Source organism: Dipodomys spectabilis, unplaced genomic scaffold (assembly GCF_019054845.1).
Source record: "Dipodomys spectabilis isolate Male_0828 unplaced genomic scaffold, ASM1905484v1 ptg000387l, whole genome shotgun sequence".
Taxonomy (NCBI): Eukaryota; Metazoa; Chordata; class Mammalia; order Rodentia; family Heteromyidae; genus Dipodomys; species Dipodomys spectabilis.
Genome location: NW_024871064.1, coordinates 1,772,871 through 1,790,083, shown reverse-complemented (window position 1 = coordinate 1,790,083; position 17,213 = coordinate 1,772,871). Strand labels below are relative to the sequence as shown.

The following is a 17,213-nucleotide window of genomic DNA, read 5'->3' as shown; positions in this document are numbered from 1 at the left end:
AATGGGATTAAATCAAACTAAAATGTTTCTGAACAGTAAAGGACATAGTTACTAAACTAGAAAGACAGCCATTAGACTGGGAAAAGATCTTTACCAGCAATATAGTAGATAAAGGCCTAACACTCAAAATATATGAGGAGCTCAAGAAACTACACCCTCTCAAACTAATAAATCAATCACTAACTGGGGAAAGAAGTTAAGGAGAGACTTCTCAGAAGATGAGGTAAGAATGGCAAAGAAACACATGAGGAAATGCTCATCATCCCTGGCCATAAAGGAAATGAAAACCAAAACAACTCAGATTCCATCTCTTCCCAATTAGATTGGCCAATATTGTGAATTTGAACAACAAAAAATGTTGGTGGGGAAGTGGGGGAAGAGGAACCCTACTGCACTGTTAGTGGGAATGCTAACTAGCCAATCTGGACAGCATTCTGGAGGTTCCTCCAAAAACTAAACACGTATCTTTCATATGACTCAGCCATACCACTCCTGGGCATCCACTTGAACATCACAGCCAGCCTACCATAAAGACACTTGCACATCAGTGTTCATTGTTGCACTATTAACAATAGCCAAGTTATGGAAACGGTCCAGATGACTATACACAATTGAGCGATCAGAAAGAATAATATTATGTCATTTGCAGGGAAATGGATAGACCTGGAACAAACGGTGTTAAGTGAGGTAAGCCAGCCTCAGAGAGAAAAATGGTACATGTTCTCTCTCATATGCTGAAGCTAGGTCTAAAATGCACTGGGGCATAATAAATTATACAGGTCTCTAGGCATTCACACACAGTGCAACAAAAGGAAGACATTCTTAGGAAATCACAATGCCTATGTGCATTTGGTCATATAAAATAATATTTATCAAAATGAACTCCAGGAAATGGAACAAGAAGTTTTTTAAATTTATTTTTAGGTTTTTCTTTTCTTTTCTTTTTGTCTTGTCAATATGTCTTTGGAAGTGTAAAGGGAGGCACAGAAATTGAAAAACAATGGGTAAAATATGCAGCAATGGTACTCCCTGACAATGCTGAAAATGAACTTCACAGTACAATTTGTGGATGACATAGAGAGGAAAACTGAAATGGGGGGTGGGAAGGAGGGAAGGGGTGACATTTCCCAAAGAAAAAGCATTTTTTGCCTGACATATAACTGTAACCCTTCTGTTTATTCATTTTCAAACTTAAAAAAATCGCTAGATTTTGCCTTTTCACAATTCTATTACAAATAGAGCAAAGGTACCCAGGGCAGATTTGCAAAATGACGGCATGAAACCAGCATGGTATCACCTTTGGGGAAGGCTCATTGGAAGTAACCACAGCAGAAACATGGATAGGAGGGAGAGTTCATATGAAACAGATACGAAACCAGAGTAAGAGAAGGGACCACCCTTGGCTACAACTCTAAAGGGTCCCACCACTGCAACAAAGACCTAGCTTACTCCTGAACTCCAGGGCTTGATGTAGATTTTTGTCCAGTCTCTTCTGTCCACCTCATTTATGGCCTTATGTAACTCCTAATGTGTCTTCTCTTTTTCTGACTTAGGTCAGCATGCCCAGCTCCACTGTCTTTTTGGCCAAAAAGTGAACCCAGGAGTTCTGGTTTTCTGTGATGAAGCCACTGCTGACAAGAATTTAAAATTGTTTCTTCCTTTAGCATTGACTATGACTATGATGAGCTCTGTCTTCATGACCTGGAGTGTGAACATGTGGACCATCAAGATGCAAAAGAATCCAGTGAGCACAAGCCCATCTACCTCCCGGATACTGTCACTATTGATGAACACCTGTGCTGGGGAGTCAAGGGTGAAGGACAACTGGCCAGAACAATAGCTGGTACTGAGAAGACAGCAGCCTTGGTGCAGGCATGGGTTTGGTCCATATGGAAACCCAGACTAAGAGGGAGTATTGTAAGCCACTTGGAGGCAGAGGAAAATAAGCAGCACAGCTAACTGACCAAATCTGAAGGCTTGCACACAAGGAAAACATGCAGAGAGGACACCCAGCAAGTGAGCACCAGAGAACCCAGCAAAAGTTTTGTTTTGGACCTCTGTGAAGAAGGCTTTTCAGGGCACATGCATTTCCTCACAGATCTCTATATGATGAGACTATCCATTTCTATAAGTTTAAAACTATTTATATTGTCCCATAATCAATAATCTTGGCCCAATTTTCTTCACTAATTTTGGGCCCGTGTATGTGAGATTTTTTTTTTTACCAATACATAAACCTGGATATCTTTAGGCATACATATTAATTGTAATAGTATATATTCAGTTCTGAATGCATTGCTTTCTTTCAAAAGCTCTTTCACTTTAGAAAATAATCTTTTCAAGATTTGCACAACTATCCAACAAAGAACAAAATCCAGAAAGATACCCTCATTCTCAAATCTTCTTGCTTTCTCACCCATTGTGTCAGCTTGTTGCTAATTCCCTTTGCCTTTTTCATCTTTAAGAGTAGACTCCTAGCACGAGTCACCTCTGTTTCTTGTGTTGTGGCACAGTAACCCATCCATCACACTGCTGGGAGATTCTTTCAATACATGACATTTCAACAAATTATTCCTCATCTTAAATCTGTCAGTGGGTCTCCTATTTGCACCATCAAAATAGTGATTAATTATATTACTCACTTATAAAAGACTCATTTTTATTTTAAAGATATATATATATATATTCATAAAATATTAAGAACTCACTGGGATGTTAAATTTTTCCTAGTACTATTGATGTTTAAACGAATCCTTGTTATATGAAAAGATTTTTAAACACATAATGAAAATACTTTTTCAGAAGCTATATAAGAATAAGCACCACTTAAGAGCAAATATAGTAAATGTATGGCTTTCTCAATATTATTTACTACCCGTGGCAAAGGAGAACACTCAGCTGGGCTGGGACACATAAAGTTAATATTGAGTTTATGTGATGACAATCTGTTATTTTGCCCATGACCAACTTACTTCACATTAGAGAGATCCCATGTGTTCATGGTGCCACAAACCATGACGACTCTTCAGAATTATAAAGTAAATGATTGGTTTACTGGAATCTATGGTTTATTCAGCACTATAAAACAAATGTATAATACTTAAAGTCAAAGGGTGGATATACAGCCTGGAATGAAAAATTTTACCTGAGGTAAGAAATTACTTCCTAGGGGGAATACTTGGGTGACATGCTGTTGCTTGAATTTCTGGTGATACAATTTAAGAAAAAGGTGGGCTTATTCAGACATTTGATCTGAAACGTGAAGTTATTAGTTAAATTCTAAATCACTTGCATTGTATGAAAAAAGTCATTTAGCTTAGGCAGAAGAACTGAGAAACTAGATTTCAACTTAAAGAATAATGTCTTTAACTTGGATTTGTGCACAAAGTATGATGAAATTGTATGCTCTAGAGATTATCCTGAGGACAAAATGAAGAAAGAATCCAAGAGGAAGGCTTGAGAATGAGAAATAGTATTTTCTTGGAGGCATAGTTTAAATCTGTGTCTCTCAAAAGCAATCTGATGTCATCATTTTTCTTCATTGGGTTTGTAAAAGTGAAGCACTAAATTTTTACTGTGGATATTTCTCTTTCTCCAATGCATTCTTCTAAATAAAACAGCAATCAGCTGAATGGTAAAATAAATTGGACTCTAGAAAAATTACAGTTCATTTGAGGGAATCATACTTTTAAATGACCTTATATTTATAATCATCTTTTGGGAAAAATTTCAGTAATAACTAAATGCAGTTCCTAAACGATGTTCTAGTTTCATAGCAATCAGAACCTAGAAAATAAATGGAGCTTTTACTTAAAATGAGTTTCTATGTCACTCAAGATAAGCTGGAAGTCTATTCTCCTGGCTTAGCCTTCTGGTTTTTGCGTTTATAGGGATGCACTACTATACCCAGCACCAAATAGTTTTCTTAATTTTTATATGATTTGATAACAAAATATTTATACTATTTGTCTAACATCATTTCCTAACAGTTTCTTTTTTTGAGGGGGGTGGGAACTAGTGTTTTGATTCAGTCTGGCACTTGTTAGGAAGATGCTTTAACTACTTGAGCCATAGTTCTAGGTCTTTTATGCCTTAGTTACTTTCAGAAAAGGTTTCATTTTTTTCATATGTTTTGTTTGTTTTTTCCTTAGGGTGAGCCTCGAGCTATAATTCACATGACTCATTTCCTACATAGCCAGCATTATAGGTATCACCACACCTGAATATTTTGTTGTGTTGAGATCTTGTTACCTTTTTGTAATTCTGGTCTCAAACAAGGATTCTTCTGATATCGTTCTCCTGAGTAGCTAAGATTATAGTAGTGCTCCACCACTTACAACTCAACTTCTTTACACTTTTATTTATTGTATTTCCTTTAGATGCTCTTTTGACTTCATGTTTGTGAATATGAGAAAGATAACATCCTACATTAAAATATTTCATCCAGATATCTACTGATAGACTGTGAGCATAGCACACAATGAAATAATGAACAAATAATTAGCAAAATGAATAGCAAGCTAATGCCTTTGAAGTAGGAACAATCTGGTGAAGACTGAGTTATGTCAAGGTAACCATCATTACTTCAACAGTGGGAAGGCAGAGAGAACATTGGTATGGGATTGAAGGGGTGACAGTACAGGGCACTGTGAGGTATTTTCGGAATGGTGCGAAAGGTATTGATGTTACTCTGTATGATAGAGGCCTGAGGAGTGTTAAAGCAGCTTAGTGACATAATCTAATTGTTGCTTTTGAAAGGTCACTGGCAGGAGTAGGAAGACAGCAGCTGGAAGAACTTCCTGTTGTCCACTGGAGAACTGTAGGAGATGGCCTGTACTGCAGATTGCAAAGGTGGTTGGCAATACTGGAATATAGTGACAAGAAGAGTCCATGATGGAAATGTGTTTAGAATGTAAGGAGAAGTTTTGAAATATTAGGTAAATTTAGGTTCCACACGTTGTTTGAGGAAGTCTTAGTAGTCAAACAGGAAAGTTAAGAGTTTTGTTCTAAGATCTGATAGTCAAAAGAAAATTTTGCAATCATTTTGGAGTGTGAATCTGGACAGGATATCAGATATGAATTATAGATCATTGATACACTGATGATAAATTTTACCATTTGAGAAAATAGCTAAAGGTAATTTAATTTTTATTGTTTAACTTTATATTAAAGTATAAAATATTTTCTCACACGTTTACATATTATAGCTTTATCTTATCTTTGAAAAGAATGTATTATTCCTTAGACATTAGGCACCAACATGATAATTATGCATGATTGAATTGTTAAGGTGTACAAGACTTCTAGCTGAGAAAGTGAGTTAAACCCCTTTCCAGTTCTAGAAAATTTATTTCTTCTTTACTCTTTCCCCTTACCTACTCAAACTAAAGCAAATGATATTGACTCTCAGAGAAAACAGCAAGCAAAGTCTTTTTTGGTTAGCACACTGTTTTGTGGAAGATACATGATGTATCAAGTTAACTATGATAGAATTTTATCATTTGCATGACTCTTCTAGGATTAGCGGTGGTACTACAAAACATCTTTGATCTCAAGTCTACACATCTGCAGAAAAGTATTGCACCTAGCTATAAAGCAATATCTGAACAAAAAAGCAACACGAACTATAACTATTAAAGACTATTAATGATTAAGGAAGAAATAGAAATGGTGCTTATGGGCTTCGAAAATAATGAAACCATAGTCAGATATGAGGATCTTTCACAATGTGGTTTACTTACCAAGTGGTTGGCCTGCAATGATCCTGGCATTTTCTCCAGCCACTGCGGCTCTTGCATGTCGCTCACTCATGTACTGTACAAACGCATAACCTTTATGAACCGAGCATCCCACTATCTTTCCATACTTAGAAAAAATGGCTTCGATATCAACTTTCTTAACAATGGCCGTATTCAGATTGCCAATGAAAACGCGGGAGTTGATAGACTTGGGATCGTTCTTATTGGTGACGTTGCTGGTCTGTGTTTTGCCAGTCATGGTTGGCTCAGCTTGTTTTAATCCTTAAGCAAACAAACAAAGAAACACAACGAATCAGAAAGTAAATAATTACATTCAATAGATGTCACTGGCTTTTTAATAGACTTTCAATATTGTGCTCAGGAAACCTCAACCCCTAAGTGTTTCTGATTTTCTTGAAAAGAAAAAATTAGAAATATAAAAGGTACACATTGCATGGCTAAGAGCAGTAGAAAAAAGTCAAAAAATTACATAATGTTATTTTAAATAAATTGCTTAGTTATGCAATATCAGTCCTGTATGATGACTAAATATTTTGTAGTTGTTTTTTATTGTCAAGGTGATGTACAGAGGGATTACAGTTACATAAGTAAGATAATAAGTACACTAAATACATTTCTTGTAAAACTTGTTACCTCTTCCCTCATTTTTTTCTCCCACTTTCTCTCCTCCCTCAACCCCCTCCCAAATTGTGCAGATTATTTTCAACATATTGTCTTGTGAATATCACTATTGCATTGGTTACCCTCTCGTCCATTTTACTTTTAAATATACCTGGGTTCCAAAACATAATTTGAGGAATAAACAACATCACTCTAAAAATGAAAAAAAAATCAACATGAAATTTCTGCATTTTGTATAATAGAAATATGTATTAGTTTTAGTATGAGAACCACAGCAGAATTGATTTTATCAAAGGCTGTGTTAGAGAAGAAATAAGGCATTAACGTTGGAAGTTCAATTAGAAAATTTAATATGAGGATTTTACAAGTTTGCAAATGAGAGATTTTAGAAGAAATCTGTACATGCCATTTAACTGGAGTTGTCAATTTAAAACAAACACATAAGGGGGAAAAAGTTGTGTAACCACTGTACAATGATCAGCAAATTAACAGTCTGGGTAGCTGCTGAAATTTGATCCCTTAACTTAAAAGCTCCTTTGCTGCATAAGGACCTATAATACTTTTAAAAGACAGTTCTTAAACTTGAGAAAATGCTTACTTGTACATAATTGAACTTAGTAAAACTTTATTTCTCAATACTCTAGCATTTACAGATTTAGTCTGAAGATCCTAAAATTTATTTAGCAATATTTATTGTCTTTATTTTTCCAGGAATTATCTTCTACAATACCAATGAATTTAAAGAATTGTTTATAGTAAAACTAAAATTTCTAAGTTTACATTTTCTGACATTGATGATCATTGTTGAACATTGGCTAATTGATATACTTTGTCAATTACATATTTATATGAAGACTGTCTTTAAAAATATTATGGCTATAAAAGTAACAAGTGCATCTGATTTTTAAGAATCACTTTAAATGACATTTCTAAATTAAGCATTAAAGTGGTAGAAGTCTTAAAGGCATGTAAATTGGATATGCTTAAAATTTCACATGTTATGCATTTAAACAAGGTACTTTTGAAATCAAGAGCAGCCAGGTAACATAGAAATGTTTCGAATAATGTTGTTCATTATTATATTGAAGGTTATTAAAGCTTTGTTTCAAATGATCCTCAGCATTGGATAAATGTCCTTATAATGAAACTTGATTTAATAAACAAAACATTAAGCCATTTATGTGGAAATTAGAAACAGTGACATGCTGCCTTGCAATGCTTCAATTTAGCTACATTTCAATGATTCCTTTGTAAAATTATCCAGGTTAGGATTATAGATGAAAAATACTTCAGTTTGAGCTGTTGTATATCTTAAGACAAATGAATAAAAATGTAAGAAATAAAAGAAGGCTTGGGTATGAAAAAATCTTTGTTTCTTTATGTAATTTTATGTAGGCTCCTTTACTTACAAGTACAGGCCAGCATAAGAAATACAATCCATAGAAATCATTAATTTCTTTTATTCTGTCTTGTGATAAATATTTTTGGAAATCCCATACCTTTGATATTTTCAAAGATAAACAGTTCTTATGTCTGACATTTTCTTTCCTAGACAGAGATATACTGGTTAAAATGCAAACAAAAATCAATAGAATAGGTCAGACCCATGGCTTATCTGGTTCAGTTGTCTATAATTGCCAGTGGTCTTAAGGCCCATTTAATTTGAAGGACATTTCTAATCTGAGTTATCCTTTTAAATACCAGTAGTAGACCTCTGACATCATCCTTTAACCGCATGTGGATAACTCTAATTACTAACTTCAATCTGCCGACATGTGATGGTAATTAATTAGTAACAAATATTCAGCTTCCTAAAATTCTACATGTATCTAGTATCTACCCACATAGATTGACTTGCCAGACTCTATCAGTATTTAGGAAAATGAAAGAGTACTGTTGTGGTTGTATATTATCATTACAACATTCCTTAAAATCAAACTTTGACTTGATTACAAATGTTCTATTACTTGATTACTAGTGTACTACTTAGCATATGTGCCTCTATTACATGAATATTCAGCCAGTGGAGGAAGGACTTCCACTTGGTGCTATGATGGAACAACAGGGACTAAATTCAACTTTGCAATTTACACAGCTTCATTACCAGGTGAATGCAGAGGAAGCAACTTTTTTCAGATATTAAAGCACAAACAGTGTAGAGCCATAATATGTGAACAGAAAGAATGCAAGGCCTTGGATAGTTCTGGCTTTCTGCTTGGAGAGCAGATTTCTGGTCACACAACAGTAGAGAATGGCTCAGTGAGGACAGGTTGCAAGCAGAGACAGTGATTCCCAGAGAAGTTGGGATTTTATCATACAGTTTTCTTGAGACAGAGAGCTTTACAGATATATATATATATATATATATATATATATATATATATACATATAAATTCATTGAATTTATGCTGATCCATAAGACAAACCTGCCCAAAGATAAAATGACAGATGCCTGGCTATGAAGCTACTGGAAAATTGTGAACTAATAAGTCCAAAGACTCACAAAAGACTGTATCATTCAGGTCATTTCCAGGAACAGGGAGAGGTTCAATCTGACTCCTGGGAACATTATTGGACACTAAAGGAATTGGACCTGGTAATGGGGATAGAGTTAAAGATACTCTGGGGCTACCCTAGCAAATATAAAAGTAAGACTATCACCTTAAAACAATCCAAATGCCTATGAGAAAAAAAGCATGCTTCTTTAAAAAACAAGAGCCCAGCAATGTGAACTATACCACCTCAGCATCAAAATCTCCAATAGACATTACAAATTTTAATAAATCTGACCTATGAACAAGAGAGAAATAAAAGATGTAAGAATGAATCAAATGGAACTTTTGAAGATAAAAACTGTCATGCTTCCAATTTTAAATGAAATTCACTTGATGGCCATTACAGGTGATATGACTGTAGAAGAACAATATATGTATTCAAAGTTGCATAGTGAATGCCTAAAATGTATTATAGAGAGAAAGCACCAAGACAAAAATCTTAATAGAACCTCAGACAGCTCAGTGGATAGCATTAAGCCATTACATAATATATATATTTATATATAAGAGTATATATGTTTATCTCTCTCAGACACATATATATATATAAAACTTAGTGAATTATAAGGAGAATAAACACATACAAAATATAACTTAGTGAATTATAAGGAGAATAAACACATAGAAATCCATTAGGGATTCATTGTAATCATATTAGTGAAAATCAGTGAGAAAGAGAAAAGTCTGAGTACTGTTAGTCTCTGGGAAAATACCTACATTCTAATGGAGGAAAAAAAAACCAAGGACATAACAGGCAAAGAAATGTGACAACAAAACAAAAAGGGAAAGGAGGAAATGATTGTTGTAATTAAAAATATTTTGTAATTTGGAAGTTAACATGGAACTAAGGTATGTTTATAAAAGGCCCTGTAAAATGAAAATTACAATGCTAAGCTGTTATCTCATAGAATTTTCTATAGTGCTGGAGGGGATGTGGACAGAAGGGAACCTTACTTCATTGTTGGTGGGAATGTAAACTTGTTCAACCACTTTGGAAAGCAGTATGGAGGTTCCTCAAAAGACTCCACATAGAACTCCCCTATGACCCAGCAATCCCACTTTTGGGCACTTACCCAAATGTTTACAAACAAGACCGCACTAAAGCTACCAGCACAACTATGTTTATTGCAGCATTATTTACCATAGCTAAGATATGGAACCAACCCAGATGCCCCTCAGTAGATGAATGGATCAAGAAAATGTGGTATATATACACAATGGAATTCTATGCCTCCATCAGAAAGAATGACATTGCCCCATTTGTTAGGAAATGGAAAGACTTGGAAAAATTTATATTAAGTGAAGTAAGCCAGGCCCAAAGAAACATAGGCCCCATGGTTTCCCTTATTTGCAATATCTAGTATATGTATGAGTCAAGTGGAAAAGGTCAGATAATGTGATGTTAGGAAAATGAACCCTTAGATATGTATTTTAATGTTTCTTTCATGCATGTGTTTCTAACGCATTTATAAGATTATTTCTTTGTTGTTTTGTATGTCCCTCCCCCACAGTATAACCCCTACTTTCACTATATTTGATGTCAATATAACTTGTGGAGGAGATGGGGAAAAACAAGTCGTTTAAGGATACAGGTGGACCTGTTGCAACAATAAGAAGTACAAGTTGTCATGTCCAAAATGAGCTTTACAACGTCGGTGCGGGGGGGGGGGGGGGAGGGGGGGGGGCGAAGAAGTGGGACTGGGGGGGAGGGGGGAAGCTGGGAAGGGATGTGAAGGGTAAACAAAGGAGGAGGCTGCAATGCTTGGTAAGAAATGTACGCATTATCCTGCCCATGTAATTGTATGGGCACAAATGTTCACATTTGTATGTTCACAAATAAAATAAAAAAAAAGAAATATTCCCTATTTGTATAACTCAAAAATAGAACATGGCTTCTTGAAATGTAGCATGTGTAATTTGAGGAAATTAACCTCCATAACTTTGTTGCTCTACCCAATAAAGTTGAATGACTCCTTAGCCTTTAAATTTGTAGTAAATTAAAAGTTATATGATCTTTTATTTATAATTCATACCTAGAGAATGAAGATGCTTTTGTTCTTACAAATTTAGAATTTTCATAGTGTTAGCTATATTCTACAAAAACAATAGCAAAACAAAGGAGGAGGCAACAATGCTTGATAAGAAATGTACTCATTACCTTGCTCAAACTGTAATCCCTCTGTTCAGTATTTTCATAATAAAACTTATTAATAAAAAAGAAAAAATAGCAAAAACTTTAAGTAGTTTCTGTATGAGAATTAATTTAGGAAATTGATGCTTTTCATTCTAGAAATATCACATGAAGAGATTGAATGCTCTATAAAATCATAAAAAATTGCAAAGAATTAGTTCAACCTTTGCCATTTGGATCTGAATTAGAGTTCTCTCCTTGAATCCTGGAGGCATTAATTATCAATCAAAGTTAGGAATAACGCATGTTGTAGAGAAAATGTTTTTGTTGGAGTTGACAAAAATAACAAACTGTAATTCTTCATATCCCCAGACTTACTGGTTCTGAATTTCCAATCTATGTTTTAGAGTCCCCCAGACACTTACTGAATAAAGAATGAACAATAGCAATTCAAGAGAGTCATACAACAATAGTAATACACACAATAATCAAGAACTAAAATGAAAGACATACATAAAATGATAAGAACAAATTATACTCTAAAGTTTTATGTGGTGGAATCTAGAGCTATCCTCAGATAAATATTGTATTGTAATATAAAACAAAAAGTGGCAAGATATATAAACTGAGCTTGTTAATTTCTGAGAAACAGGAAAAGCACAAAAGACAGAGATGAAGGAGAGAGAAAAAGATCATATTTAATTGAGAAGATCACAAAAATTCTTAATCTGGTAAATTTGAATTAATCATTAAAATATAAGAATTCAACAGACATAATTAATTTCTTAACATACATAAGAGCACAATTATTTTGAAAATATTTGTAAACTCATCTACATTTACACATAGTAGAATTTTTCATTAAACATGTTAACATTAATTCCTTATACTCAGACTTAGGAAATGGAGAAAACAATTGTAATAAAGTAATGGAAGCATATCTTCATGGAAAAAAAAAACCAAAAATTAAAGAAAAGACCACAAACTAAAGAAAAAAATTGTAATATTCTTTTGTAAAATATTTTGTGTCCATTTTGAAATGAAGAAACCACCAAACCATATTTGATGATACGGTTGCTATTCCTGAAATAAATATTAAAATTATAATGATTCCAATATTATACCTCAAAAGGCTTCCTGAAACAAATCAACTGTTTAGTTTTTTAAAACTAAAGATTTGTAGAACCTGTAAATTTGAAAAGTAATGTATACTTCTGTTTAGTTTTTTTTAAAAAACTAAAGATGTGTAGCACCTGTAAATTTAAAAAGTAATAAATACTTTGTGTGTGTGTATGTGTCTATTTTTGGGCTTGAACTCTGAGCCTGAGCACTATCCCTGAGTTTTTGTGCCCAAGGCTAGCACTCTACTATGTTAGCCATAACTCCACATCTGGCTTTTTTTGGGGAATTAATTGCAGAGTCTTGCTAGCTTTACTGCATGGGCTGGCTTTGGACCATGTTACTCAGACTCCTGAGTAGCTAGGATTATAGGAGTAGCCACTAGCACCTGGCTGTAATGTATACATGTTAAGGAAAATAAAATGTTATTCTAGCTCAAGACATATGGAAGCTTAATTTGTGTATAATTTATAATATTTAGAAAAAACTATAATTCTAGCTACCAAGCTATAATGGTCAGAATTTCCATATTAATATCATTATTAATAATGTGAACATTCATATATTATTAAAGAAACTTATTAGACACAACTTAAAATTTGTATATATGCATATAATATACATATGTGTATATATATATACATCTATCTATCTATCGATCTAATTGTACTTTTTAAAAAGTGACAGGTATTTACCTAATTTCAAATTTCTTTAGATCATAAATTATCTGAGACGACCCCTAGCAAAATTAGTAAGAATGAATTTCCCAAATTTATAAGATGGACCGTATCAGTTATCATTACCTAACTACTCTCCAAAAATTTTGAACTTTTTACCACTTTCAGGAGTAGAATTAGAAAGTGTCTAGCTTAGCATGTTCAAAGCAGTTTTAATACTTGCCAGCTCTTCTCTTAAGCCTACACTTATGATAAACTAAGAATGATAAACTAAGAAATAGATGCTCTGGTCTTAAGGGTAAAATAAGTTCCCGGGTTGAAACATAACTTGTTTGGTGTTTAGACCCTAGTGGGTAGGGAGCAGCAGACGACTGAGGGAGTGGAAAGGAAATATAGTGAAGATATTTAATATACATGTGTGAACAAAGAAAACTTGGTGAGACTAGTTTGGGAAGGTAGATGGGGATATAGGGAAAATGGCAGAGTGAGTAATTTAAGAGCAAGAAGCATTGCACATGTACATAAACTTAAAAATGACACTCTAGCTGGGCACCTGTAGCTCACACCTATAATCCTAGATACTCAGGAAGCTGACATCTGAGGACCATGGTTCAAAGCCAGCCCAGTCAGGAAAATGTTTAAGACTCTCTTTTTTGGTTTGGTAGTGGGGCCTGAACGCTGGGTCTGGGCACCGTCCTTCAGCTCATCAGCTCAAAGCTAGCACTCTACCACTTGAACCACAGTGCCATTCCTGACTTTATCTGCTTATGTGGCGATAAGGAATTGAACCCAGGGCCTCATTATGCAAGGCAAGCGCTCCATCATTGAGCCACCTTCCCAGCCCTGCTTAAGACTCAAAGGGATGGGAAGGGGAAACAAAGGAGGAGGTTACAATACTTGATAAGAAATGTACTCACACACACAAAAGAAATGTACTTATTATCTTGCCCATGTAATTGTAACCCCTCTGTACAGTAGTTTCACAATAAAAAAAGAGAAGAAAGGCTCTTTATCTCCAATAAATTACTCAGAAAAATCCCCAAGTAGAACTGTAGCTTAAATAGTAGAGTGCTAGCCTTGAGCAAAAAAGAGGCTCAGGGACAGGGTCCAGGCTCTGAGTTAAAGCCCCAGGACACACTCTCTCTCTCTTTCTCCTCTCTCTCTCTCTCTCTCTCTCACACACACACACATGCACACACATACAGAATTAACAGGTAATAGGTAGGGCTGAGCTTAATTTTGCACATTGCTATTTCCAGAACATGAGATCCAAGGCTTACTTGCTAAAGTATGAGACTGTACCTGAAAGATCAACTGAAAATAAAGTACCGGGAATTGGGGGTGTAGTTCAACTGGTAGATCACTTGCCTTACAAGAACACGCCTTGAGTCCAGTATTCAGTACACTCTCCTACCCCCTCCCCCTTGCAAAGAAGCTGAGGTAGGCAGAAATAATAATTTTCTGGTAATCAATGAAAAATGAATTGTTTGGAGTTTCCCAGAACCAAAATCATTATTCTCTTGAATATATCAGAAAAATTACTTTGACTTCATTTGTTAAATCTATATTTTTTTAATTTGGCAGATTATATTTTCAATATGGTGGTATTTTCATAGTGTGTATTCATTGATTATTCAAAATTCAATCATTTGTTAAACAGCAAATTAAAATACTACTCATAAAAATTATTTCAATACTTGGTTTAATATTTCAATTAAGTTACTTTAATAATAACTACCCAAAGAAAAAGTTAATTTTCCAATTCATAATCTTTTTGTTTGTTTAGGAAATGCACTGCAATGGTAAACAATTCTTTTTAATTTTTAAAATTAATTTTAAGTACTTGCACAAGAGTTGTCATTCAACAAAGAAATTCACTATTCATGAACTTAAAAAACAACAAACTGATTATATTCACATTACATTCTTCCTTCTATTTAAATCTATTGTTCTCAAACTCTAAGTATAGAATTATAGAAATATATTAGAAAGCTAACAAATCTGTTTCCATTGATCTTTCTCATCTATTATTTGTATGTAAAATAATACAAAATGATTTTTTATAAAGATCTGAAAATAAGGATGACATGATAAATTTCCCACATAGAAGATTTTAGGAAGAAAAGGTGTTTAAAATCCTGATGAATAAAACATAAATATTTCTAAAGATAGACAATTGACAATAAGTGCTCATCAAAATTTAATAAATTTAAGCAACATAATAAAGTTAGAGAATAGCATTAGAATTTTAGCACAAAAATATTAGCTAAAATATCTTAATTGGAACAAGATTTGAATAAAACCATTGAGTATTAAAAAATGAGTATTTTCACTGGGGATGGAAATTAATAGTTGGATGGAAAGCAAAAATGTCATCAACAACAAAAACTACCAAAATTCTCAGAGAATTCTTTGTCTTTCTCTTTCTGGCTTTCCCTGTCTCTAAGTCTACCTCTGTGTTGTATCTATTTCTCTCTTTCTCTCTCTCTTTCTATTTCTCTCTTTATTTCTGTTGTCTTTCTACTGTAACTCTTCCAAGAAAGAACACATAAAAAAATGATTGTCAATGAACAAGTCAGAAAAGGTTTCCTTCACAAGAACCTCCATAAACAAACATGGTGGTCGCGGACTTCCCAGCCTCTATAACTGTAAGAAATAAATTTATCTTGTTTAAATTAAAAATCAGCTATGGAAGAATAGATAATGTACTATGTTTAAAAATATTTTTAAATATTTGTACAAAGGTGTTACATTTGTATTAATGAACAATGCAGTTCATGAATACAATACCTCTTGGCTAACAGATAATGCAATATCTAATGGCAAAAAGTTAATGGCTTTTGTTTATTGGTTTTGGTTAACTATTAAATTGGAAATCAATGTATATCTGTATACCTTATACAGCAGCATTTGAAACTCACTTAAAAATTAGAAATATTACTGAACTGTGTTTAATCTGATAAAAAATCATTGTTAAACTAAAATGACTATGAAGTGTTGCAATCATTGGCAGAAATTATGGTCAGTGAAAAATATTTACTTTAATCCACAAGTGGTTTAAACTCATAAATATGGAAATTGTAACCAATTTGAAATAACATTGGCTGGACTATGCCAAAATTCCCAACCATGTAGTAAATAATCTACATGATTCATTTCTTTGTTAATATAAATTCATCGGAACTATCTAAAGTAAACAAAGTACTATTACTGAGTTTTTAACATAACAAATTTTTATCTCATAATTTGAGACTTAGCAAGTCAAGATCAAAGTGACCTCTGTTCTGATTACATTCCTAGTGAGAGAGTTTCCTTTTCAATATAGATAGACTATTTCCAGGATGAGGGATGAGAAAGAAAGAGAAAAGAGTGAGAGAGCAAGACAGGGAGACAGGGAGATAAAGAGATAGACAGAGAGAGAGAAATGGAGAGAGATAGAGAGAGAGAGACGGAAGTAGAGAAAAGGCTGAGGTATGTGTAAAGGACTGGGAACAGCAGACTAGGGCCCATACACATTTTATATGAGTCCAAAGCAAAGAAATAATTTAAAAGCAAGCTTCCTCTGGAATAATGAAGATGTGTTTGGCACCATATCTGCAAATAATGCATGAAGAATAGACACTTAGGGCACTGACTGCTATTTGAACCAATATTTGTTAGAGAGCCATAAATGTAGAAGCATTATTACCCTAGTTTGTGAACAGTCAACAAAATCTGAAGGAAATATAACCTATTCAAAGCAGTCCTTACTGGGCTGTGGGTAAGCAGTTAGAAAAACTAATATGCATTTCTTTTTGTTTTTTGTGCATTAAAAGAATATCTTTTGTGGTCATTGCTTTAAAAGGTTCCATGAAGTAGATTTTCAATTTTTAAAGGACTGTCTCTAAATTATTGAAGCTATCTCAAAAAGCAATTTTATAGCACTTACTTTATACATAGTAAGCACAGAATATATATTCTAAATATTCATCTGTACAATGGTTTATTCCTTTTCCTTTATTTCCTCTGGGATCTGGAGATTTTCTGGAAAAGTATTCCAAGTTGCAATTTTTACAATCTGTAAGATGTCTATAGTACCACTTGCCACCACAACTAGTCACATTACGTTGAAAGAATAGCTATATGCTTCAAAGATTTAGTTTATGATTTATATTTAGAATGGTTGATAAAATAATCTTGAAAAGACATAGTTGTTTTTATAATTTTTCTTAGGTGAAAAATTTCTCCAGTTCAGAGACTCAAATAATTATCTGAACTAAATAATTAAACACTATAACTTTGTATTTCCTTCTTCTGAGTTAACTAAAAATAAGTGGTATGTCATAGTTCATATTAATACCATTCAATAAAG

General features: G+C 33.7%; 1 protein-coding gene across 1 annotated transcript in view; it reads right to left on the bottom strand.

Moving 5' to 3' along the window:
* Window positions 1-17,213, bottom strand: part of Ralyl (RALY RNA binding protein like) — a 662,376-nt gene that overhangs the window by 340,157 nt on the left and 305,006 nt on the right. The window contains exon 2 of the mRNA XM_042667303.1: window positions 5,742-6,020. Coding sequence (XP_042523237.1) covers window positions 5,742-5,997 — 256 coding nt within the window. The 5' untranslated portion in view covers window positions 5,998-6,020. The remainder of the gene's footprint in view (window positions 1-5,741; window positions 6,021-17,213) is intronic.